The 26,598-nt window shown below is 39.1% G+C and overlaps 2 protein-coding genes across 2 annotated transcripts in view; both read left to right on the top strand.

The window, feature by feature from the left end:
- Window positions 1-26,598, top strand: part of LOC126404509 (glycine-rich protein 1-like) — an 84,476-nt gene that overhangs the window by 14,275 nt on the left and 43,603 nt on the right. The gene's annotated exons all lie outside the window — the stretch shown is intronic.
- Window positions 471-25,584, top strand: LOC126404517 (GTPase IMAP family member 7-like). Its single transcript, XM_050067790.1, has 2 exons — window positions 471-650; window positions 23,422-25,584. The coding sequence occupies exons 1-2, from the start codon at window positions 644-646 to the stop codon at window positions 24,657-24,659; spliced, it is 1,245 nt and encodes a 414-aa protein (XP_049923747.1). The 5' UTR covers window positions 471-643; the 3' UTR covers window positions 24,660-25,584.

The raw sequence follows: 26,598 nt of genomic DNA, 5'->3' as shown, positions 1-26,598 counted from the left end.
AACCGCACACACATGCGCACACTACACCAGCCACCACAACACCAGAGATACCTGTAGCAACCCCAGGGCCAGGTAACACTGAAACACAATCACATCACCAGAGAGACAAATACCCACAAACACACTGACACAACCAACACGCCATATGTGAAAAGAAGAAGAGACCTTTTGTAAAATAAATAAATAAAATGCAGTCTATAAATGTTCAGTGAGATGTTCTATTCAGTAATACAATACAGGTCAATCTGAGTTACCTCTGAGAGGGTTTGATAAGTTATCAGAGGGGGTTTTACTTAAAAGGGGAGGTGTTCTGTAAAAGGAAATATAGCTGAGCGGTGTTGTTTCCCCACGGACCTGGTGGTATAATGTGACACACTTCCTGTTATGAAGTAAACGTGCTTGCAGTGTACTGGCTTGTTTCCTGTCTTTGTTACCATGCAAAAAGTCTCATTGTTAACATAAAGGGCTGTGGCTCTATGTCAGTGAGGTTAATCTCCTTTCCTATCACACACACACACACACACACACAATATAAAGTGAAACTAGAATAAAAGCAAACTGAGAGGACAGGAGAAAGACACACAGGACAGTGATCTGGTAGATCCAAATACTTTAAGTCTTCACTTACTCCTCATCTAACAACATGGACGGTGAGTTATGGTTACTTCTTATACAACAGTGTCAAGTAAAGTTGCTTACAAATATTGGTAGTCGCGGGTTGCGTTTTTTTGGGCTTGTTTCTAAAGTGGAGTTGCTTATTTGGGCTTGCCCTCTAAACATCGGCTTTTATCCATCTAATAAGTTAATTAAACACATGATAGTGTGTCTGACTGCAGGATGTTTCCACAGCTCCGCTCCCTCAGTCAGTCAATGAGACTTTTCACATTTAAATTGCACGATTAATGGAGGTTCTTTAACTATTTCGCTAACAAGTGGGCGAAATATGGAAAGAATACAATCATTTGTAGAAAGAGAGAGGATTAAAAGATTCGACTTCAAGAGGGGGACGATTCAAAGGCAGTTTGCAGATTCAGATTCTGTGTTAAATATGTATTCATCATTCAGATCTTGTTCAGCATACCAGCACTGTTACAGTGAAAGTAAAATGGCTGGTTATATGCAACTTCTTTACTTTCATTTTCATTCATTAATTTTTTTCTTTCCACGTTTTTGGTCGGCTAGCTGGTCTGGTAGAGTTCAAGGGCAGTAAATATAATGTATTTGTTAAGTAATTTTGGTTGCTGGTCCTGGTTGCCTGTTTTTCTCCCAAGATCTGGCAACACTGAACACAATACAGCGTGGAGTGAGTAGCAAGAATGAGTGCGGATAGCGGGGAAATAGTCGAGTAGTAGTTTTTATACCATCTTGTGTATGTTCATTTATTTGAGTGTTTTTTTTTTCACATCTTAATTTTTATTTGTGTCACACTCACTTGACACCAAAAGGGGCATACAAAAATGTAATGATATATGAGTCATTATTTTTATTATATTAAAAAAATACCTTTTGATGTGTGGTTTTTACTATATTTACATTGTCCCTGGGCCAGATTTGGGCATTTAACCCTGCTTAACTTTGAATTTATTTATTTATTTTTTATTTGCAAACATTTAACAAGACAAACAAAGGAGTAAAGTGCAATACGAACAATACAAACAAGAAATAAGAAAAATTTTAAAAAAAACCAACAGATGTAAAATAACAAGAGACAAAAACAAATCAGAACAATACAAACAAGAAATAAGAAAAATTAAAAAAAAAACAACAGATGACAATAACAAGAGACAAAAACAAATCAGAAACAACAACAACAAAAAATCAATAATAATAGTAAAACTAAAAAAGGTAAACAGAACAAGTAATAAAACACAAATGAGACAGGAGTAGGGAGTATCAGTCACAAGTGTTCAGAATGTATGATAAGGAATACTGTTGCTTGAGTGTGTGGATGAGTAAAATGTATGAGGTTTAAGGGCAAAACCTTATGTAGAATAAAAAATAATAAAGAAAAACTAATAGGCAATTGAAAAAGAAGGAAAATAAGATAAAATAATAAATAAAATTTAAAAAAATAACAAATAAAAAAAACATTAATGAGGGGCGGCATGGTGGTATGGTGGTTAGCACTGTCGCCTCACAGCAAGAGGGTTGCCGGTTCGATCCCGGGTGTGGGAGCCCTTCTGTGCGGAGTTTGCATGTTCTCCCCGTGTCAGTGTGGGTTCTCTCCGGGCACTCCGGCTTCCTCCCATAGTCCAAAGACATGCAGGTTAATTGATAACTCTAAATTGTCCGTAGGTGTGAATGTGAGTGTGAATGGTTGTTTGTCTCTATGTGTCAGCCCTGCGATAGTCTGGCGACCTGTCCAGGTGTACCCTGCCTCTCGCCCGATGTCAGCTGGGATAGGCTCCAGCCCCCCCGCGACCCCCAAGAGGATGAAGCGGTTAGAAGATGAATGAATGAATGAATGAAAAACGTTAATGCTTTTAAGACATCACTTGTCAGGTTGGGGGCACGGGCTCACAGGCAGCAAGTGTTGTCAGGTTGGGGGCACGGGCTCACAGGCAGCAAGTGTAGGGTTCTGAGAAGAAGAGGGGTCCAGGTTGCTTCAAAGTAATGAGTTTGGTCTTGGAGAGTGGCTGAGAGCTTTTCCATAGATATGTATTCTGTAAGGATATTTAACCAGTGTGATATGCTGAGTTTGTGTCTTGTTTTCCAGTTCCTGAGTATGGTCTTTTTGGCAGTGGTTATGGCTATAAGTATTGGTCTGGTAATATTGGGTGCTGGGTTAATTACTGTGAGGTCTCCAAGTAAACAGAGTGAGGGGGATAATGGAAGGTTGCATCCCAAGAGATCTGACATTTTTTCAGTGACCCCCTCCCAGAAAGTTTGTACTGGGGGGCAGAGCCACATGGCATGATAGTAATTGTCTACAGTGTTTAGTGTACATGATGAGCAAATGTCTGTGTCTATGAGTCCCATTTTATGTATTTTATGTGTGGTGAGGTGATTTCTGTGGATGACTTTATACTGTATTAGATGTATATTTGTATTTTTTGACATTGTGAAGGTGTTCCAGCAAATTTATGACCAGTAATCGGTATTGGGACTGACCAGTAGGTCATTTTCCCATTTTTGTGTGGGAAGTGAAGTAGTAGTAGTTTCTTTGTGTTTTTAATCTCTAATAATTCTTCTGTCAGTACTGGAGGTTGTAGGTTATTATTAGTTATACTGATTTTGGCTTTGAGAACTGATTTTAATTGAAAATACTGAAGATTCTGGTCAGTCCCAATGCCATAGGTGTGAATGAGATTTTCAGATGAGATTAGTTTATCATTATGGAATGAGATTTTCAGATGAGATTAGTTTATCATTATGGAAGATGTGGTGTAGGTGTGTGATTCCTTTTTTTTCCCCGAGGTGACGAAATTTAGGGGTGAATTTTTCTGTGTGAAGTTCGGGTTATTCCAAATAGGGGTGTACTTGCAGGGGGTTAATGTGGATTTGAAGAGCTTGTTGATATTCCACCAAGCTGTCAGAGTTGTCAAGATTACTGTATTGTTAAATGTGCCGTGAAGTTTTAAACTTGTGTTGAGAAATGGGAGGTCAGATATTACGATGGGTTTCCATTGTGCTTGTTCTAGTTCTGTCCATGAGTGAGGCTGTGTTGTGTGATTAATCCATTTATAAATATACTGTAACTGGTTGGCGAGAAAATAACAATGAAAATTGGGTGCCTCTAGACCGCCTGCTATTTTACTTTTTTGTAATGTTGTGAGTTTGATCCTTGGTATTTTATTTTTCCAACAGAATTTGTGTGTTATAGAGTCCAGTGATTGAAACCAGTTGGTAGTATAGGTTGGATTGGGATCATTGTAAAAAGATAATTGATTTTGGGTAATACTGACATTTTGACTGCAGCTATTCTACCGGTGAGAGAAAGTGGCAAGTTCATCCAACGGTTGAGATCGTCTTCAATGGTTTTGAGTAGTGGGGTGAAATTTAATTTGAATCGTCTTCAATGGTTTTGAGTAGTGGGGTGAAATTTAATTTGAACAGCTCTGACAGCTTGGGGGAAATGTTTATACCTAAGTATTTAATGTTGCCAACAGGTAAGGGAGGGGGTGCTTGTGAGGATGCAGCCATCCAGTCCCCCCCACTCAATGGCAGGATGGTAGATTTGGTCCAATTTATTAAGTAATTATGATGATATTTATGAGAACTGATTAATGAGCTTTATGACTTCTTGCAGTGACTTCTTGGATGTGGACTGGAGGTACAATAAAATGTCATCTGCATATAAGCTAATCTTGTGATGGTAATTGGAAACACGGATGCCTTGGATATTGTGATTCTGGCGTATTGCAGCTGCTAAAGGTTCAATGAATATGGCAAATAGTGATGGAGAGAGTGGGCATCCCTGGCTTGTTCCTCTATGTAGAGCGAATGGTTTTGATATAATTCCATTGGTGATGACAGTGGCCATGGGTGAAGAGTATAGTGTTTTAATCCAGTGTACAAACGATTCTCCAAAACCAAATTTTTGTAGTGTTGAAAAAAGAAATGTATGATTAACTCTGTCGAAAGCTTTTTCAGCATCAAGGGAGGTGATAATGGTTTTGAGGTTGTTGGATCCAGAAATGGTTATCAGGTTAAAAAGTCTGTGCGTGTTATCTGAGGAATGTCGTCCTTTAATGAAACCGGTTTGATCAGGATGTATTATATGAGGGATTACTTTATTCGATGCGGATGGTCAGGGCTTTGCTTATTATTTTAACGTCTGTGTTGATTAGTGATAGAGGCCGGTAATTGGAGCATTGAGTCGGGTCTTTGCCTGGCTTTGGCAGTAATGAGAGGAGAGCAGTATTCATGTGTTGGGGAATTTTGGAGGTATGTTTGATTTCTTGGCACATTTTCATGAATAGTGGTGAAATAGTGTTCCAGAAATGTTTGAAGAATTCAGCAGGGAGGCCGTCCGGACCAGGTGCTTTATTGTTTGGCATTTGGTTGAGTGCCTTAAAGTATTCATCTTGTGTAAATGGTTTGTCCAGAATATTTGCTTGATCAATTATTATTTTGGGAAGGTTGAGAATGTCTAAAAATGAATCAATTTCTGATACGTCTGGTTCATGATCACAGGTGTATAGTTTACTGTAAAATGATTGAAAAGTGTTGTTGATGTCTTGGCCTGAGAACATTGGCCTCCTTGCTGAATCCCTCACTATGGATTTTATGGATTTTTCTTTGTTACGTTTTAGTTGGTTTGCCAGGTATTTCCCATTTTTATTGTTATATTCAAATTTATCATGTCTTAATCTTTCTATTATAAATTGAGTTTTTTTTAAGTATTTTGTCTAGTTGGAATTAAACTTGTCTTAGTTCATTGTGAATAACTTCTGATGGGTTATTTACATATGAGTCGTTCAGCTGTTTGAGTTTTCTCTCTAGTTCATTTTCGATCTCCATGTCTTTTTTCTTCTTGTATGATGAGTATGATATTATTTTTCCTCTCATTACTGCTTTTGCCGTTTCCCACAGAGTTGTTGGTGAGGTGTCTGGAGAATCGTTTATATCAATCAGGGATGCCCACTCTCTTTTGAAGTAAATGTTGAAATCTGGATCTTTAAGGAGAGAGGTATTGAAGCGCCATCTTGAGCAGAAAGGTTTGATAGGATGATTGGTGTTCAGGGAGAAAGATAAAGGGGCATGGTCACTTATTACAATGGGATGGATATTTGTATCAGAGATAATGGATATGATAGAGTTGCTAACGAGAAAGAAATCTATGCATGAGAAGGATTTATGAATGTGTGAGTGATAGGAATATTCCCTGGATGTTAGGTTGTGTAGTCGCCAAATGTCTCCAAGACCAAACTCATTCATGTGTTGTTTTATTATTTCAGATGAGGTCCATGGTTTGAAGGTGCTTGGGGTGTACGATCTGTCGAGTGTGTGGTCTATAACTGTATTAAAATCTCCTCCGATTATTAAAAGTAAATCAGGCATGTTATTGAACAAGGAGAAGAATGTGGGATCATCATTGTTTGGGCCATAGACATTTGCAATTATGTAATTTTCACTGAAGAGAGAGGCATGGATAATAATGCAGCGTCCCTCTGGATCTATTATTGTTGAATTCATAATGAGTGGAATAGTTTTGTTAATTAGAATTGAGACCCCTCTTTTTCTAGAGTTGTATGTGGCTGAATAAACTTGGTTGTATTGTGAGGATTTTAGTTTGTGTTGTTCAGATGGGCAGAGGTGGGTCTCTTGTAATAGACAAATATCTGCTTGCAGTTTGGTTAAGTGGTTAAGGACCTTGGTCCATTTTGCTGGAGAGCCTATGCCCCAGATATTCCAGCTATCAAACTTAATTTTATTTCTTTCTTTTTCCTAATTAAGTGAAAAAGATGATCAACACTTGAGTGATACTGATACTGATTTAAGTTGTATTTCATTATTGTTATCCTAAGTGACACCAAAATAGACAAAAATAAGCACAATAAGCGAAGAGCACTTTTTTTTGTTCATGTGAGTTCATGTTTAGCGGAGGTGGTTGTTGTTCAGCCAGGTGGTCACGTTTCGATCACGGTACAGTTTCCCATCTACGTACAGTTTATTCACAGATATGATGGCGCGTTTTCCTTCCTGAATGAGACGTTTCCGGATTGGGTATAGCAGTTTTCGTCTGTCTTGTATTTCCCTTGGGAATTGGTCGTTAAGACCAAAGCGGGTGCCTTTCAGTTCTTTGCCCAGAGTTTTAACAAATTCTTTGTCCTTGAAATGTTCAAATTTAGCCACGATGGGTCTTGGTCTGGTACTGTCTGTCTTGATATTGCCGATCCGGTGAACGCGATGGAAAGTGATGCATTTGATTTTTTCCGGCAGCAGTTTGAGGTGAGTTTGCATGAAGTCCATAAGCGTCTTTTCGGGATTTTCCTGTGTGTTTTCTGGTATGCCTGAAAACACCAGGTTGTCGCGCATGCTGCGGGCTTGGAGATCCACTATTGTTTCTTTCATTTCTTTGTTTTCTTTGGTGACTTGTGAGAGCTGAGTTTCGAGGGTTTTGACAGAGGTTTCGAGAGTTTTATTGGATTTTATGAGAGTCGTGATTTGTTCCTGACTGAATTCCAGGCTTTGTCTCAGACCCTGGAATTCTTTGTGTAGCAGTTCAATGAGGTTAATGCGTGCATCGAGTGAGGAGAGTGTGGTGTTTATGTTTGCAAGGAGGGGACCAACCTGGTTGCTGTCAGAGGGGATATCCTCTGTGTCTGTGGAGGAGTTCCTGTGGCGCTTGGCACTGGGGGTTTCCATGGTGCAGAGCCGGTCGAAACACTCGTCAATGTAGTCCTCAAGCGACTCCAGTGTACAGACGTTTAAAAATTTGGTAGTAATCCGATTTCTTAAATGTTGGTTGTGTTATGCCGGCAAGTTCAGGGCGCCACCGTGTTGCCGTAAACCCTCCGCTCCTGCCTCCTCTCGCACTCTATTTGAGTGTTTTCTAATGGTTGTGTTGACATTACATTTTCCTCCGTGTGCCTTGACTGATGACCGTTTTTGAAATCAGAAGAAAGCTATTGAGTTTAAAATAAATCTGTTAAAATGTATTTATTTTCTCCTGGTCCTTATTTTAAATAGGTTATAAAAAAATTTATCAATAATTATCGTAATCGATCAATATGAACCAGCTATATCGTGATATACTTTTCAGCCATATCACCCACCCCTATTCTGGAAAATCTTATTTTGGCTTAATTATCGTTCAAATAAAATGGAGCAGCCAAGGATGTAGCCTCCTGTGTGAGAGGGCGAGTCACATGCATCAACCATTGTCTTAATAATCTGGCCAATAACATCTCAGCAGAATATCCTGAGTCTTCTGTATCTGAGGAAGACTTGCTGATAGTTTTGACTGTTTCACCCACATTACCTCTCTGGTAAATACTGAGCTGTAGACTGAAGATCATCTTCCACAACCTTGCACCTAATAAATTCAAAGTCTTACAGAAGATTTAAAACTGAATGTCTCATCCTACTGGCTGATCTTTAAAGATTAACGTTGAATCTATTTAACCTTGTGATATCTTTCTGCTCACTTTGCAATGACTTTGCTCCCAGGTCAAACTGACCCAGGTTTATTTGGCTGTTTATAAAGCTTAAAGTATAAATCATCATCCAATTATGCATTTTATTTTTTGCATGTGTGTGTGTTTGTCTGTGTGTGTGTGTGTGTGCGTGTGTGTGTGTGTGTGTGTGAATGTTTCTGTTGTGTGTGGAAGAAGCTCTGATCCATTATGTAGGCAAAGGTTGTTTTCGAAATTTAGTTTACTCACCTGTAGTTTGAAGTTGTGCTTTTAAGTGCGTCTGTGTGTGAGTGTGTATGCGTGTTGGGTTGTGTGTGTGTTGTCCAGAATGATTCATTATGTAGGCAAAAGTTGTTTTTGAAATTTGGTTTACTCACCAGGAAGGCACAACGTGTTGCTAACTTGAGTAAAACCATGTACCACAACATGTCAGTCAGGGATGCACATACTGATGATGAAATTAGCAACTCTGATGCTACAGTTTCTCACCATTTTACATGACAGTTTTGTTTGTCCTGCAGAAAATAATTCACAACATAGTTTCAGAAGACCATTTCCTGAATACAGTAGGCCTTCATTAGCCAATGAACAAATGTGCTTGCTGATAACATTAGGAAAAATATGTGACACCAGTATAGTAAGTTTTTGAGAATACATAAAACAGCAGTTTAGACAACTGAGCATTTCTTCACTATGGGCTGCAGGCCTAAAGGATGCATCATTAATGTGGTTACAGCATTTTTAAGACTAATCTCTAGTATAAGCATCATATGTGTTCAGTATATTTCATCAAATAAAGTTTTTAATAAACAAGTAACTATTTTATTGTGAGTATGTGATGGCTTGTATCGATTTGTGTCCATGTAGCGGTGTGCGTTGTTTATTGTTGAGCTCAACAATAAAGTGAGACACTGCGTAAATGTAAGTGTGCAGAAATCTTTTTCTACCAATCTGGACTCATTGATGTTTTCAGCACCAAGACTGAGCCGGGTCAAGTGGTAGCTATTCAACATTACCTTTTTATCAGAATAAAAACATCTTGTGTTTGTTTTGTGTTCCAGGACGTCAGCTGTTTCACATAAATACACACAATTACAAAAACACAAAACAACACATAAATACAAAATAACATCTAACCAAACAACAAAATCCATGCCGATGGCACACCTGTAGACTTTTATCAGACTTTTTATGAATCTGTTAAAACTCTGTTGCTTAAAGCCTTCAGTTATTCATATGGGGAAAGAAAACTCACAGAAACTCAACAGGAAGGTTTGATATCACTGTAGTTAAACAAGATTCATGTGGAAGGTATAAGGACCTACCTATATTAATATAACTAACTATATTACAGTGTGAAAATGTTAGCTAAATGTCTTGCAAATAGATTGAAAAGATATTATCAAATATAATTCATCCAAATCCACAAGGTAGTCACATTAGTGATAATATCAGACATATATTTATTTCATTCTTTTAGCATTTGATAAAGTATGCTTGGATTTTATTTATACATTTTCATAATATTTTAATTTTGGAGACTTAATTATTAGTTTGTTGACAGTAATATATTTCAATGTAAAATAACTTGAAATGCAAAATATTAAGCAATGGTTTTTTTTGGACAAAAACAAACAAAACAAAAACAAAACAATAAAAAAACAACAATTAGCATTATAGAGGACTAAAAATGCACAACTATTTATTACAGCAATATGTATTTAAGGTCAAAACATTAGAATGAATAATACAATAGGTCTGAAAATAAATGGTTAAAACCAATTTTTACTGTATGTGGATGATTTAAATTTTCAAATTCAACCAAATGTTGCTTATCTTACTGGTTGAAGAACTACATACCTTTTCATTTATTTCCAGACCATCACCCAACTATGATAAATGTACTGTGCTACAAAGTGGAACTCAAATAACTCCAATGGAAACCTATCTGCAGTGATGACACAGTATAAAGAGCAAGAAAGTGCATGCAGGGAGGGAGGGGTGGTGGATGGGTCAAACAAACAAGAGACTTTGACTCAGGAGACCAGTGTTCATGTCCCATGTAAAATGTCAAGATTTTTGAGCTTGGTGACGTAGTGAATGTCACGTGACGAACATCACGACAAAGTCGCTAACTAACTTAAGATACACAACAAAGACTCTCATTTTAACCCACACCATGATTTGTTTTCGAAACATAACCAACTAGTTTTGTGGCCTGTGTCCTGTGAACACAGACGTTTATTTTGAAAAGACTGCCTGTAATGAGCAGAAATTGGCACGCTGTCCGTTAGCTTTAAAAACTGAAGATATGTTTGGAGATTACTACATCCTGATCTGTTTCTCCTAACACCCCCCTAAGGAGAAATAGGATATAGGTTTGGATAGAGCTTTGCTACTCCTTTGACCACATAAAGCACTTGCACATTACTTGTTATGTGCCTGTGAGCACAGCAAAAACGATGGGGTGGGGGGGTGGTTAGGAGAAACCAACCTGGTCTCACTCCAAAGCTGTCAAAATCTGGCGCATGGTAAGTGACTTCCAGTGTCGAAAAAGAGCCGTCCTTTCTTGTCGGCATAATATGCGGCTGATAGCGGTCATTGTTTAATGGTGCCTGGCAGCATCAGGGGGAAAAGCAGTTGGACAACAACATAAGTGGAGGGGGCAGAAGTCCGAGTAGGGCGAGGGCGAGGGGTGGTGGATGGGTCCAACAACCACTGACTCACCTAGGAGAGTGATGTTTGCTTCCCGTAAGATTATAAAGCCAAACCTTGTTCTTTTTTCCTAAACCCAACCACATGCGTGTTGGCAAAACGTAACCACGTGCATTTTTTGTTTAAGGAAAAAAAAAACATTAATTTGCAGTGTTGTACTGACGTGGAGTTTATTTTGAAGGAGACTGTATGTAAATGGTACATTTCCTGTGAGAATGTAAGTATATTTTGAAATCAGACAATGCATGTAACAGGCTGAAGTTAACATGGCGTCCCAGAACGTTAACAACCAATGCAACCAATATGTAATGAGGTTCGAGTGAGAATGTGTTGGAGAAACAGATCAGAATTTAGTAATCTTCAAATAGGAAGACGATAAGATGATAGGACAAAGAAAACACTGTGGGGAGCAGCCAGTTTTCCTCTGAGGAGACAGGAGGACAGCCATTTCTCAGGAGCTGAATTTAAGAAGTATGAGAAAATGGTCAAAATTTCATATTGATAACAAATTGAGCTCAGTTATTTCTCAGAGAAAAAGAGTTGGACAAAAACAAGCTCTGATTTTGAGTTTTCCTTTCCTCCTTTTTAAAGTGTGTAAAAATTCTTGTAGCACAATAAATGAAATGGAGAAAAACACACAACCAAGGGCACTGTAATAATTTATTATTCTCTTCTAGTGCCAAACACAAGGAGGATTGTCCTACTGGGAAAAACTGGAGTTGGAAAGAGCAGCCTGGCTAACACCATACTGGGAGAGGCTAAATTCAAAATAAACAATCTGAATGATTTGGAAACACAATGTTCTCCTGCCGAGACCAAAACTATCAATGGAAGAAGCATGTTCTCCTGCCGAGACCAAAACTATCAATGGAAGAAGCATCACTGTGATCGACACTCCTGGTTTCTTTGACACAGAGAGATCTGAGAAACGTGAGATAGTGAGGTGCATCACAGAGTGCGCTCCTGGGCCTCATGCTTTTCTCATTGTGCTTAAAGTGGAGAAATTCACAGAGCAGGAGAAGGCTGTCATCGCGCAAATATGTGAATATTTCCCTGAAGATGCTCTACACTATGTTGTAATTGTCTTCACTCATGGTGACCAGCTCCCTGAAGGAATGAAAATGGATGAGTATGTCAAGCAAAGTGAGGGTTTGAGTGATCTGGTGAAGAAGTGTGGAGGCCGGTGCCACGTCGTTGATAATAAATACTGGAAGACCAACAAAGAGGACGAGTACAGAAGCAACCAGTTCCAGGTGGAAGAGCTGCTCAAGACCATAGACAAGATGGTGATGGAAAACAACGGAAGATACTACACGGATGAAAAGCTACAAGAAGTGGAAAGGAAAATACAGAAAGAGGAGGAGCGCATTAGAAAGTCATCAGAAAACTTGTCAGCGGAAGAGATCAGGAAGCAGGCCAGAAGCAACGTCTTTAAGAAGCAGGTGAACAATGGAGCCTGGGCATGGATTAGAAGTTTAGTGGCTTTTGCGGTTGTAGCTGGATTACTTGCAACTGCCTCAGCTATGTTGATCAATTCAAAATTTTTAGGGTATTAAGGGAAGCACCACTATTAAATGAAGAATTAACAGCATCAGCACTGGCAGATGTGGTGGAAGAACAAGCTGAGGCAGCATTACAGTAGAACAGGTATTTGAGTTTTTGGACAAACTTTACAAATTGTTTGAAAGAATATACAATCCTAAAAATCCATTTTAATGATTCAAATAAAACAGTAGGTGTCTTAAAAGAGGTTCATAATGACATATGACATGACATGTTGCAATCCTAAACAGCTCATATAAAATTATTATCATTTTTGCTTAACGTGTAAACCAATGGTTCTCAACCAGCGGTCTGAGGACGCTCACTGGTCCTTGAAGGAGTCCCATGGGTCCCCAGAAAAATGGTAAATAGATTATTTCAGCCTGTTCCCATTCTGAAGTCATCACATACTGCTGCTTTGTCAGTGATTTTGGCATATGACACTTGATGCCAAACACCACCTTTTGTAGCGGTATAATGCTCCACCAGGCAACATCAGTTTCACATGCGGCCAGATGGAACCTTTCCCAGTGTTGTGATATGCAACTGGTCAGCTGGACAGCATCTTTTGCAGCAGGATGATACATTGACATGTGGCGTCAGTTCATAACGCAGCTGGATGCAACTGTAGCGGTGGTTTGATACCCTGCTGTATGGCGACGGGTTGAAACGCTGCCAGTAACAAGGAGCTGGAACATCCCTGTAGGGTGGGTGGGAGTGGTGGTGGATGGGTCCAACAAACCCACGGACTTTCACCCTGGAGCCCAGTGTACACTTCCTGAATGGATGTAGAGCTAAAACACAACTTTTTTTTTTTTCTAAACCTAACCACATGCTTTTGTTGCCTAAACCTAACTCTGTGCTGTTGTTGGTGTCCCGCAAATTCAACAGCAGACAAAGGAGGATACCTAGCTCGTAATATGTAGACGTGAAAGGCCACTGACAAAGCTGCGATATGTGATGACTTGAGATGAGAACATGTTGTTTATTTTCATTGTTTAATTCACTCTAAAAGTGAGCTCAATGTGAGAAAGAGTCATAAGAGTAACTGTTGTGATCATAGGTTTCACTTCCTCCGTGGTTATCTCCTCAATTACAGAATTCTCGTCTTAATCATATTTGACAACCAAAATCTTTTCAGAAGGAGGTCCCTGAAGCCAAATCTTACCAAATTAGAGTCCAAGACCTAAAGTGTATCAATTTAGGGGCCTTTGACATGAAAAAGGTTGAGAAACACTGGTGTAAGCCATAAAATAAATAACAGTATTAAATAGTTTAGGGTTTAATTAATGTGTCTACTTAGATATCAATTCAATTTCAATTTTTATTTATAAAGCCCAATATCACAAATCACAATTTGCCTCACAGGGCTTTACAGCATACAACATCCCTCTGTCCTTAGGACCCTCGCAGCAGATAAGGTAAAACTCCCCAAAAAAACCTTTAACGGGGGAAAAAATGGTAGAAACCTCAGGAAGAGCAACTGAGGAGGGATCCCTCTTCCAGGATGGACAGACGTGCAATAGATGTCGTACAGAACAGATCAACATAATACATTAATAGTAATTCGTATGACACAATGAGACAGAAAGAGAGAGAGAGAGAGAAAGACAATGTATTAGAAATGTAAATATATATGTTTCAGACACATTCAGTTTGATCACAACTCTAAAATAATTGTTGGGTCATGGTGTTTGAAAGGGGCATGTCAATAACTGTACATGTGTAATTAAGTTTACTCGTCTTATGGAGCACTACTCAGACTGTACAAACTGTTGTACAATGTCTGCTGTATATAGAAGAGCTTTTGAGAGTGTGAAAAATAATTGTTTTTGCTTGAGACTTAAAATGCTCGCATTACAAACTGGAGGTGTGGAGATTAAAGATGTGGACATTTAGAGGGTGAGGAGTGCCTTTATTGAGAGACGCTCAAAGCAGGGTTTCCTCTATATGTAATTGATCGTGGCACACCGCCACGGCAAAATAAAAGCCGCCATGCCTTCAGAATGATGGATATTTTTTTTTTCAGATGTTAAAACAATGTAAAGTATACTGTATGAATGGATACATATATACATATAGTCTATATTTGTTTACATATACTTGCCATAATCAGAGTTTGAAATGATAATTTAAATATCATGAAATGTTATGTGACACTACACTGCAATTAACTGTATTTTGAAAAACGAACACCATCACCAGTCATCACCTGTCTGTCTGGCTGTACTGCGGCGCGCTCAAGAGTAAAGGGGAGGCAAAGAGACGACAGTCCGAAGTAGAGGGAGAGAAAAGGGCGAGAGAAAGGTACCTAAGCAAGGTTAAGTTTGACGCATTTTTCGTTCAACCCTGGGAAAACGACCCTAATGTTGACGTTAACGTTAATATTGCATTGTTAACAACAGTAACGTTTAACGTTAAGGATGCATAGTTTGGCCTTCACGCATTATGTTTCAGATACGTTTTGAACAGCACGACATTGCTTAATGTCAGGTAATTTTCTGTTATGACTCATTTCTGGTTGCATTTTCAGATGAGTATATTAAAGTATTTTCAAAAGAAGAGGAAGGTTCCCGAGAAAGAGAGTCAGGTAACGTTAGATAAAGGAGAGGCTCAATGTTCTTGATTTATCGTGACATTGTTCCCTCAAGTTCTGAGGAATAGAAATGATACTGATGTGTACCGTGACAAGTGTAATATTTAAATGTTCCTAACGTTACCTGCCTGATATTGGTGATGTGAAAGAATCTAACACTTGTTCCCAATTATATTAGACAAGTACACAGGCAGAAATAGTGGTCATCGCCGGAGCCCTCCCCCTCAAGCCCTCCCCCACAGTTTCAAAAAATTCTGGAGGAAACCCTGCAATGTACAATATAAGAATTGTGAAACCAGGCAGCAAAAAAGTCTGAACATCTCAGTCTCTGCTGTGATTTTTTCTTTATATGCCTCTTGTAAGTACCCAAAACTTTATAGAAGTGGAATACTAAATCATGGATGTACCCTTTCATGGTGATGGTTTTCTGTTTTCTCAATATATTTTGTGTTAATATGTGTCACTTTGTCATAAATGATTTATGTAACAATAAAACCTCTGACTGGTCATAGGCTTTGTTTTCTTTTTTCATAGAATCCTCCACATGTGCTGTCAAAAGTTAAGGCTGATGATACTCATACTTTCTTATAGTCAAGAAATTCCATTAAAAGACCAAAACCAACAATAAATTGCTTTTGCTAAAAAGACTATGTAGCCAAAACCTGATATAGCCTACAGAGCTCCTTTGCTGGCCAAAAACAATGAGAAACCGTTGCGGTGGGTGAACTGTTCCTTTATCATCCCGACCATGGGCACTGTACTTTATTTTGAGTCAACCCCACATACCGTAAAACTTCAATTAGTTTAAATCGCTGAACTCAACTGGCCTTTTATTTGGGACAGGCCTTTAATTCCTCTCACACAAACTGTTGCTCAGCAAGGATGGGAAAACAAATTGTTTATTTGTATCAGTATGAATATTACTTGTTTAAAAATTAGGCTTCAGATGACATACTAAGTTCATCAATCCAGCTCCGACAGAAAAGGCATCAAAGAGACAGTGAGTTACGGCACCTGAGGATTATGGCACCAGGCATACCGACCCACTACCATTTTACCCTGTTAAAACAATACTCACAACTTTCAGATTCTTTTGATCTGAGGACCCTTAAGAACTAAAGGAATATGAATAACTCAAAGGGTAATCAAGGCATGGAAACATAATTTGAGGTAGTCGACAACCCAGATTTAATACATCTGAAGAACTAATACATCCATATCTAATGGAGACATGCGTTTATTTGTCAAAATGTGTAGCCACACTGGGCTAGTGAAAGGGACTGGGCATCTAATTGGGACTAGGCTTTTAAATTAAGTTATATGGTACATCATCCTGCTGCTGTGAATACTTACAAGAGCACCAAATGGGTATTAAATTATTCTGAAAATACAGAAGTCCCCAACAAATGAACTATTTGCTCCTTTTAAAGACCCTTTTGATATAAAATTGTCAAGGAAAGTTAATAAGCCTTTTGTACAAATTACACTTTATTTATTACCTTATTTTAAGAAATCTACATCTTCTGTGGGAACAAATGTGCTCGGTGCTGATTGGATCTGTGTTAATGTGCCACAAACATGGTAGGGAAGGTGTTAAATGGTTTTATTATTTCTTAACAAATAGGACCCAACATTTTCATTTTTAATCATTCTTTTCAGAGCACAGGTGCTACATTTAGAAGGCTGCCACTGATCATTGAGAACACTTTATATTAAAGCCTGTGCCTCACAGTGTCATTGTGTTGTATGAATGAGGTACTAATCAAATATTTACCTGTTCCCACTGGTTCTTAACTGAAGGTGCAGTAGCAGATAAGACTATGGGGAACAAGAGAGTGATAAATCAACATTTTAGAGGAAAGGAGAAACAGTCAATACTGGCTAAATCAGTGGTGTAGTGGTAGCTGATGAGGATGGTGCACTACTAAGTAGATGGGTAGGTTTCCGAGGTGGAAGTGGGTATACCTTCCCCCACACCATTGGGCTAAATATGTAACTGGAAAACAAAACCACTGTTTGGGAATAAAGTAGTGATGGCCAAACGAAATGTCATGAACCACTTTATTTATTTTCTGACCCCACCAGATGGCAGTTTTGGTTTAAATATAAAGGCTGAAGGACTAGCAATGAATTGTGTTTTCAAACCTTTGTTGAACACACAGCGCCATCTGGTGGCTTCAGAAAATAAAGACAGTGGTTCATGAGGTCTCATTTGGCCATCACTACTATAAAGTATTAGGCTACATAACATTCATAAGCGGTGGGCAAAAGCAATGTTTTTTATTCTGTAGTCAATTCAAAGAACAAAAACTGTAAGCTAAGCTGCCTGTAATTTAGGTTGATGTTTAACCCATAGAAAATGTATTTTCCATTCAAATAAACAAAGCAGGACAGTCAGAGCGGCGGCCATATTTCTGTGTAACATTGCCATATCAATTGCAAAAATTGTAGTGGGCTAACTTCCATACAAACTTCTGTAGAAACAAACCAACTTGCGGGAAGTCCCAAACTCAGGTGAAGTTTTGAATTAATGACCAAACGAGCAGTGAAGTGGTCACGTTAGGTTTTCAAATAAGCAATCACTTACTTTTTAAAATATTATTATCACAGTTATTTGCCTGTTTCTTTTGTAGCCAATAATTTCATGTTTGCTGGGACATGATGTAACGTTACTGTTGCTGCCTCTGAAGAATGAGTGCAAGCTAGACATGGATGTCTCTGGTGGCATCATTAGTGTAGCTGCAGGCAAAGACAGACATGCATGCACATGGCTATGTACCCACTGTTGCTTGAAATATAAAACAATATTGGTAATACTGAATACCAATACTATACAATGCAAGAGTGATTTGCAATAACAATAATGCAACACATTTTCACAATAAACAAACCAACTTAACTCAACAAGTAGCTGAGTCATCAGTAGCAGGTTGCCTGCCATCTTCCTTACCCCTTATCATCACGACTGTGACTGAATGAGTAATTAAACCCCAGATTTTGACCTTAGTTCTTCCTCCCCCAACTGTGACGCAGTGTGTCAATATAGGGGAGGCTGGGAGGGGGCTAAGACATGCCCAGTCACTTAATTGTGCCACCTCTCGACCTGCAGCCCCTCTCAACCCCCAGAAATACACAAACCAAACATAAACACAAACATAAACACACACAAGCGTACTGATTAGCAAAGTTGGCAATGAGCGATGATACCAGCTCTGTACTAATCAAATGTAGAGCTCTGTCTCTGTTTGCTCTGTGTGTGTGTGTGTGTGTGTGTGTGTGTTCTGACTGAGTGAACATTGGTAAACAAAGGCCTACCTCATCAACACTAGCCATACATGATCAAACTGTTATTTTTCTGGTATGTCATTCTTCATGCCTTCTGCATATGTTTTATTTAAATTTGCTGATCTCAGCAGGATGAAGGATCTCAGCACAGAAACTTTAACTGTATTCTGACAAAAAAGCAAAGAACCTATGTGCAAAAATTAATAATAAAATAAAATTGAAATGATTCACACTCGTGCCTTCATGTAGGCCTAAATGATTATAAACATAACAATGTGTATGACACGGAAGTATAAACACTTAAACAACAGATTCACATAAATAAAAATAAGTAAGTATAGCCTACATAGCATGAAGTGTGCAATGAAATTCACACTTTAAATGAAATATTAGGAATTCCCTCTGTAAGTATGACTGTTTTCTTTGTACATTTTTTCCAATAATAAATTTGAAAATTGATCAAAAAAAAAAAAAAAATTCTCTCTGCAGCCAAACAAATTTACCCTCTAGAAACAGACTCAATAGGTCCCAAAAACATCTCTCCTCCTTTCATTTCCCTGACGATATTGCTGAGGACTAAAATAACAACATTAAAGATATTCACCTACAGCCTAGAATGCTGTTATTTTACATTTAGCCTACTTCAGGTAAGTCCAAATGACTTCTTATAATGGTCAGACTAGCTACTCAACATTACAAAACAAATATTTGCCACATCTGGGAAAGTCAACAGGCAACAACAAAAACAAAAAAATGCTGTGATTATTTTTCTTTCTTCTCTGGCTTCATGTGGCAGAAAAATCACCAGCTCAGTCATTAGACAGTAGTATATGATCACTATGGTTACCACTAAAGGCACAGGCACAGCTACCAGCTCCTCTTAGGACCCCAGGGTCGAGAATCGTTCCTTATGGTGCGTTACATTTACATTGGAAGTCGGAACTCGGAGCTCCAAACAACGTAACCTCCAAACTGAGCGCTTCCCAGTTTAAAAACTGGGACATGGAACATGGAATTCGAAAAAAAAAAAGGACAGTTAATGAAATGAAACGAAAACCCCAACGTTTATGCTTGTAGATGCTAGATTTCAATGCTTTTCCGACTTCACAACTCCGACTTACGAGTACAACTGAACGCACCATTAGTCGTAGCACAAACACTGGGCTATCAATGGATCAGCTGTGCATTGTTATTAACCGAGAATTACGTGGAAAATTGAACACCTTGCTTTCCCAACTCAGCAAGGATCTGCTCCAGCCTTTCCCCTTCTTGAATCGGTGTAATGTGGATTGATCACTGACAAGGCTACTGTCGCTGCCATTTCAACTTTGTGCTGCAATGTCAGTTAGCCTAACTAACAGAACACTGATCCTCTTTTTTACCTATGTGTGGGGGGACAGTGGGGGGGACGCATCAGGGTCACTATAAATCTGGGGGGGATATGTCCCCCCCGTCCCCACTGCCATCTGCGCGCATGTGTGTGAGGTCATGCTATACTCCAGATTAAACTACACCTCTAGTTCTTCACATAGCAATTTTTTAATTCCTTCAATCTAGAAATGATGAATTTCGCTTATTGCTCCTTTAAGCTCCATGAAATGCAACAACACTTTGCCCCGGGAGAGTCAGCGCACTTCAATATGAAGGGAGTGTCTGGTGCTCCTCATCCTCACACAGCTGCGCAAAGATTCGTTTGTTGACTGGGTGAGCTTTAAGAAAGTTTATCATTTTTACCACAGTCCTTAAGAAAGATTAAGTTCAGGTCTTCACGGAGATGTCTGCTTGCCAATGTGTGTCTGTATCATGCAATGAAACACTAAGCAGTGTGGTGACTTCTCCATCAAGAGGCTGTTAAAGCCCTCATTTTTCCCCATCGTTGCAGCGGCTCCAACTGTGCAGCATGCAACTAAATTATTATAGGGAATACTGTGCTTTGTGTGGTACGTGTCAACAACCTTGAAAATATCATCTCCTCTTTTGGTGGCTGTGAGATTTACAGACATGAGAATGTCTTGTTGAAGCTCACCTTTCTCAATGTGCTGTAGCCAGGCTATAAAATGAGTATTGCCTCCTCCGCCACAGTGGTAGTTTCATCCAGCTGGACTGCAAACAGACTTGTCAGGATTTTTTCGATGAGCGTGTTCCCAACATTTCCTGCCTTTGTGTCAATTTTGTCATTTACTGTGTTGTTGGACAGTGGTACAGTTTTAAATTTGTAAGCCACCGGCGGTCCACACAGTATTGCAGCCATTTTAACGCATGCAGGTTTAATCAGCGTTTCACCAGTGTTGTGTGGCTGTTTTGGCCTGGGCAATAAGGAGAGAGCACTCAAAAGATGCAATCGTTGCCAGTCCGGGCAAAACCGTCCTTACTGTTTTGGGGCCTGTTTGTGACAATGAGTTCCCTTTTACTGAGGAAAATCTGTTTGGGTTTACCCACCATCTCAGGGTTTTTAGTTGTCTGGTGTAGCTTAAGCTTGCAGGGTTTCAAACTTTCATTTGCCAGTTTCTCACCGCAAAACATGCATTCGGCTCTAATTTTGTCAGATGCTTCTATGAAGCCAAATTCAAGATAACTCTCTTGGTACCCTGTCTTTCACCATCTTTCACCTCTCTCACCATCAGCAGTTTCCTCCGCTTACCTCTGTGTGTGAACTGCAGGGGGCATTTTTTTTTCACATTACACACGCCCATATTCTCACGATACGTATTTTAAAAAAAATTCTATACAAATTGATTTATTTATTTTTACTAAATAAAATAAGCTTTTAATATAACCCTTACATTTATATGTTTTTGACACATAAATGAAATAAATTTTGACACATAACACATTAAAATTGTTACACCCCTTAAAATCAAGAGGGCTTCGCGACCCTCCGTGGATCTTTGGCGCCCCACTAATGGGGTAGATAAATAGATCCTTTAGTAATTAATATTCTGGCCTGCATATGTTACAGGTCACGAAATATGAGGCTATTTAATGAGCTATCAATGAATATATTTATTTGGCAAATTTCCCACTGGACATTTTGGCCATTGATATTTTCATCTGATTGACAACTACACGTGATACTGGTTGGTGATAGAGTGGTGACAGGGTCTTGGTTTGTGACGAAAGCTGGCCCTTTTGGCACCAGATCAGCAAATAGCAACATTCAGTTGCAAGAGCAAGGTTTCAACCTGTAGAGGACAGTCACTATGCATATTTAGAAACAATATGTAGAATTTCAATATTTTGCACTCAAATGTCAAGATCTGAACCTGAATCAATCCACAACACAACACTACTTAATACCCATATATATTACTTTTCAACTGAAAAACAAGATGGCAGCATGCAGCATGCAGCATGCAGCATGCAGCAGTGCAGCGGCTTCTCAGCTAGCAGCGACTGGCATACTTACTAACTTGGTAAAGTGTGGAGTGAGGTACAGCTTGACTGAAATTCTACAACTCGCTGTTCTCAGCATAGCGATCAAACCAGAGCTAAAAGCAGTGGTAGGGCAGAATGTGGCTCCTGAGGACAGTGGCCTGGAGGAAACACCGGCTCAGGGGAAAGAGGAAGTATTGTGCACATAGACAGAAGAGAGGCCAGCAGGCCAGCTTGCTAGCTAGGCTAAAGGCCAGCAACAGACCTGCTCTTCCAACACTAACGTCCACATGTTTAACAGCAAGATGGACCTAATGCGACTCTGACTGAGTAGAGAAATGCAGAACTGCTGTGCATTTCTCTGAACGGAAACATAGCTCAACAACAACATGCCGGACTCAGCTTACCAGATGATATCACTGTAGTTAAGCAAGATTCATGTGGAAGGTATAAGGACCTACCTATATTAATATAACTAATTATATTACAGTGTAAATGTGTTAGCCAAATGTCTTGCAAATAGATTGAAAAGGTATTATCAAATATAATTCATCCAAATCCACAAGGTAGTCATATCAGTGATAACATCAGACATATATTTATTTCATTCTTTTAGCTGATTTACAAAACAAACAAACATTTGATAAAGTATGCTTTGATTTTATTTATACATTTTTAGCATATTTTAATTTTCGAGATTTAATAATTAGTTTGTTGACAGTAATGTATTTTAATGTAAAATAACTCGAAATGTAAAATATTAAGCAATGCCTTTTTTTTTAACAAAAACAAACAAAACAATAAAATGCACAACTATTTATTACAGCAATATGTATTTAAGGTTAAAACATTAGAATGAATAATACAATAGGTCTGAAAATAAATGGTTAAAACCAGTTTTTACTGTATGTGGATGATTTAAATTTTCAAATTCAACCAAATGTTGCTTATCTTACTGGTTGAAGAACTACATACCTTTTCATTTATTTCCAGACCACCTCCCAACTATGATAAATGTGCTGTGCTACAAAGTGGAACTCAAATAACTCCAATGGAAACCTATCTGCAGTGATGACACAGTATAAAGCGCAAGAAAGTGCATGCAGGGAGGGAGGGGTGGTGGATGGGTCAAACAAACAAGAGACTTTGACTCAGGAGACCAGTGTTCATGTCCCATGTAAAATGTTGAGATTTTTTAGCTTGGTTACGTAGTGAATGTCACGTCATAATTGTTAACTAACTTAAGATACACAACAAAGGCTCTTATTTTAAGCCACACCATGATTTTTTTTTCTAAACATAACCAATTAGTTTTGTGGCCTGTGTCCTGTGAACACAGATGTTTATTTTGAAAAGACTGCCTGTAATGAGCAGAAATTGGCACGCTGTCCCTTAGCTTTAAAAACAGATGCTAGAGGGGTACCCCGAGTGTCATAGGTTAAAGCACAGGGCTGCTGACTAAGCTGCCATATTTAATGGGTGTGACAATTTGAGTCAAGATAAAGGCTGGAATTAGAAATAACATAGATGATTGAGTAGTCTACAGCTGTCATTTTATCTGTCTGTCTTTCATCTGTGCCAAATAAACATTAACGACTGGGTAAATGTAAGTATGAGTCTGGAGTCTGTGCCAGATACCCAATATTAAAGGACTCTGATCGGGGTCATGTTGGTTTCTTTTTATGTATTTATTTTGTATTTAATTTTATTGTATTTATTTTTGACCAATGACAATTTTAGATAAGTTAATGTGTATCTTCTTATATATGTGAAACAACCAAAAGATAAATGTACAATGTATTGATGGACATTATTCTCTTTCTGTGTCAGACACAAGGAGAGTTGTCATTCTGGGAAAAACTGGAGTCGGGAAAAGCACCCTGGCTAACACCATACTTGGAGAGGAACCATTCAAGGTTGATGCTACTTCCAACTCTGCAACAAGAGAATGTCGAGCACAAACCAGATCTGTCAATGGAAGAAACATCACTTTGGTCGACACTCCTGGTGTCTTTGACACAGATAGACCAGAGGAGGAGCTGAAGCGTGAGATAGTGAGGTGTATCATAGAGTGCGCTCCTGGGCCTCATGCTTTTCTCATTGTGCTGAAAGTGGAGAAATTTACAAAGCAGGAGCTGGCCGTCATCAACAAAATACGCCAATACTTCTCTGAAGAAGTCTTCAAATATGCCACAGTTGTCTTCACTCATGGAGACCAGCTGGAGGGACAGACAATTGAGGAATTTGTCCGTCAGAATAAGTCATTGAGTGATCTGGTGAAGAAGTGCGGAGGCCGCTGCCATGTCATTGATAATAAATACTGGAAAGACAAACCAAACGATGAATACAGGAGCAACAAGTACCAGGTACCCAAACTACTTAACACAATAGATAAGGTAACTGGGGCAAACAGAGGAGGCTGCTACACCAATGAGGCGCTCCAAGTAGTACAGGAAATAATTAAACAAAAGAAGATGCACATTAGAGAGTCATCAGGAAACATGTCAGAAGAAGAGATCACACGGCAGGCTGAAGACAGAGTAGATAAGGAGATCTGGATCAGACTGGCAGGTGTTGGAACAGGTGCATTGTTAGGAGCTTTGTTTGGTGCAGTAGCGATGGTCGGAGTAGTTGTCTACGCTTTAAAGAAACTAGTGCCTGCATCAGGAGCAGCAGCTGTGGGAGGAACAACAGCAGCAGGAGCAGCAGCAGGAGCAACAGCAGGAGGAGCAGCAGCTGTGGGAGGAACAACAGCAGGAGGAGCAGCAGCTGTGGGAGGAACAACAGCAGCAGGAGCAGCAGCAGGAGCAACAGCAGGAGGAGCAGCAGCTGTGGGAGGAACAACAGCAGGAGGAGCAGCAGTAGCAGGGGGACTAGGAGTAACTGCAACAACATTCATCGCAGCTGCAGGGGTATCTGCTGCAGCAGGAGCAGTAGTGGGAGGTTATACAGGATATCATGCAGCTGAGGGAGCAGACACGCCATGGGACGCAGTAAAGATGTCAGCAGCTGCTGTCAAGAGGGGAGTCAAGAGGCTCCATGATGGACTGATGAAGCCTCTTGGATAAGAGGTGAAATGTCTTCTAAGACAAAACTAAGTCCAGTTGCCTTGAGATATCAATAGAGTCCTGTCTCCCTGTTGATCACGTGAAAATCTTGTTTTAACCCATCGTTAACCTTTGAGCTGAGGTACATTTATTTATGTCACAGGTTTTATCTTGTCTGAGCTTCAAGCACCTTTTCCTGTTTCACAAGGTATTTTCATGCCTCCACGATAGGCGGCCAGAGGCATTAAGTTTTCAGGTTGTCTGTCCGTCCCTCCAATTCTTGATAACGTGGTATCTCAAAAGAATGCCAAATTTGGCACAAATGTCCACTTGGACACAACCATGACCTGATTAAATTTTTGTGGTCATTGGTCAAAGGCCAAGGTCAGTGTAACCTTGCATCAGCCTCAATCTCATGAACACGACTCCTCTTGAACGCCTGGAAGGAATTTTTTGAATTTGGCAAAAATATCCACTTAGACTGAAGAATTTGGTGTTCAAAGGACAAAGGTCTTGTTTTCTGAGGTCAGGGCTACGTCCCCAATGTCCTCAAGTCCTAAAAAACACCCCCACGTACAGCAAACGCCAGGGGGTTGAAAACAAGCAACACATTTGTTATATTTACTGATAAATATTTTAATGTTTCTTTACTAACTGGTTGTCATTTTGCAAAAGTTGCCCCTGAGCACGGCAAGTTGAGCATCCCTGCTGTAAACTGAAGCTACAAACCACAAATATAAAATCGTTTTAACATATTTTATGTCTGAGATCTTTTAAAAATGTTGTAATCAAATCAATGTACTCATTGTTCACTGTTCTCTGTTGCAAAAGCTAACCAGCAAATATCATTTAATCTATGTACAACATCATTTTGTTCCAATAGCTGTGATTGTTAGTGGATTAAAATGTATGACCAAGATAAATATGAACAATCAATAAACTCAAACTTGTGAAAAAAATTGATTTGAGCAAAAAGTTTTTACTTGGTAAAGTTAGTTAGTCGTGGTGGAAGAAGAAGAAGTAGGAAAAGTTAGTTAGTCGTGGTGGAAGAAGAAGAAGTAGGAGTCGCAATAGAAGTAGTAGTGGTAGCAGTAATAGATAAACTTTATTCCAGACTCAAGTCCATATAAAATACATACAAAAACACAGACAATACATACAAAAACAACACAACAAGTAAGTTTAAAACACATACAGGCATCTATTCCAGTGCTTCCAGAAGTATGATAAATATTTTGTGTCACTTTGTGCAGGCACCACTAGGGCCATAATGACACCATTCTTTGACTGGCTAAGTCGACACATAAAACCGTAAATAAACTTTCTAAGAACAGCATGAAAAGTGGGCACATCACTGCTTACAAACATATGGCTTGCACTTGTCCATCTTGGATGCCTGAGTAAAATCCTAAATGCATCATTATATGCCACCTGGATTTTTTTCATTTTTGCAGCACTGTACTTGCACCACAGGGGTGTAGTATACAAAGAAGTACAATATGACCTAAACAAAGCTGTCTTGACATCATCAGTACACTTATGAATTTTTCGTGCAAGCATGTTGGCTTGTGCATAGAGTTTGCAGCACTGACACTGGATGTCATCATCATCATCATCATCATCATCACATAAATCATCTCTGATTATGAGGCCAAGATATCTAAATTTGTTCACAACTCCAAGCACTTGGTCTGCTAGAACAAAGGAAGGAAAGTTTGACTTCTTAGCCTCCTCGGTTTTCACAATTAAAATAACACTCTTTTTCGAATTAAACATAATATCATACTGCACACCGTAGGCAGGAACAGATTCTAAGCAATTGCTGCATACCAACACTAGAGGGAGACATAATGACCAGATCGTCAGCATATACCAGGTGATTGATAGGCCTCTCTCCCACCATACATCCAGTTCTACACTGGTTTAGCTGTCTAGACAGATCATCCATATATACATATAA

Source organism: Epinephelus moara, chromosome 17 (genome assembly GCF_006386435.1).
Source record: "Epinephelus moara isolate mb chromosome 17, YSFRI_EMoa_1.0, whole genome shotgun sequence".
NCBI classification, from domain to species: Eukaryota; Metazoa; Chordata; class Actinopteri; order Perciformes; family Serranidae; genus Epinephelus; species Epinephelus moara.
Note: the sequence above shows the minus strand (reverse complement) of the source record. Positions and strands in the feature narration are given on the sequence as shown.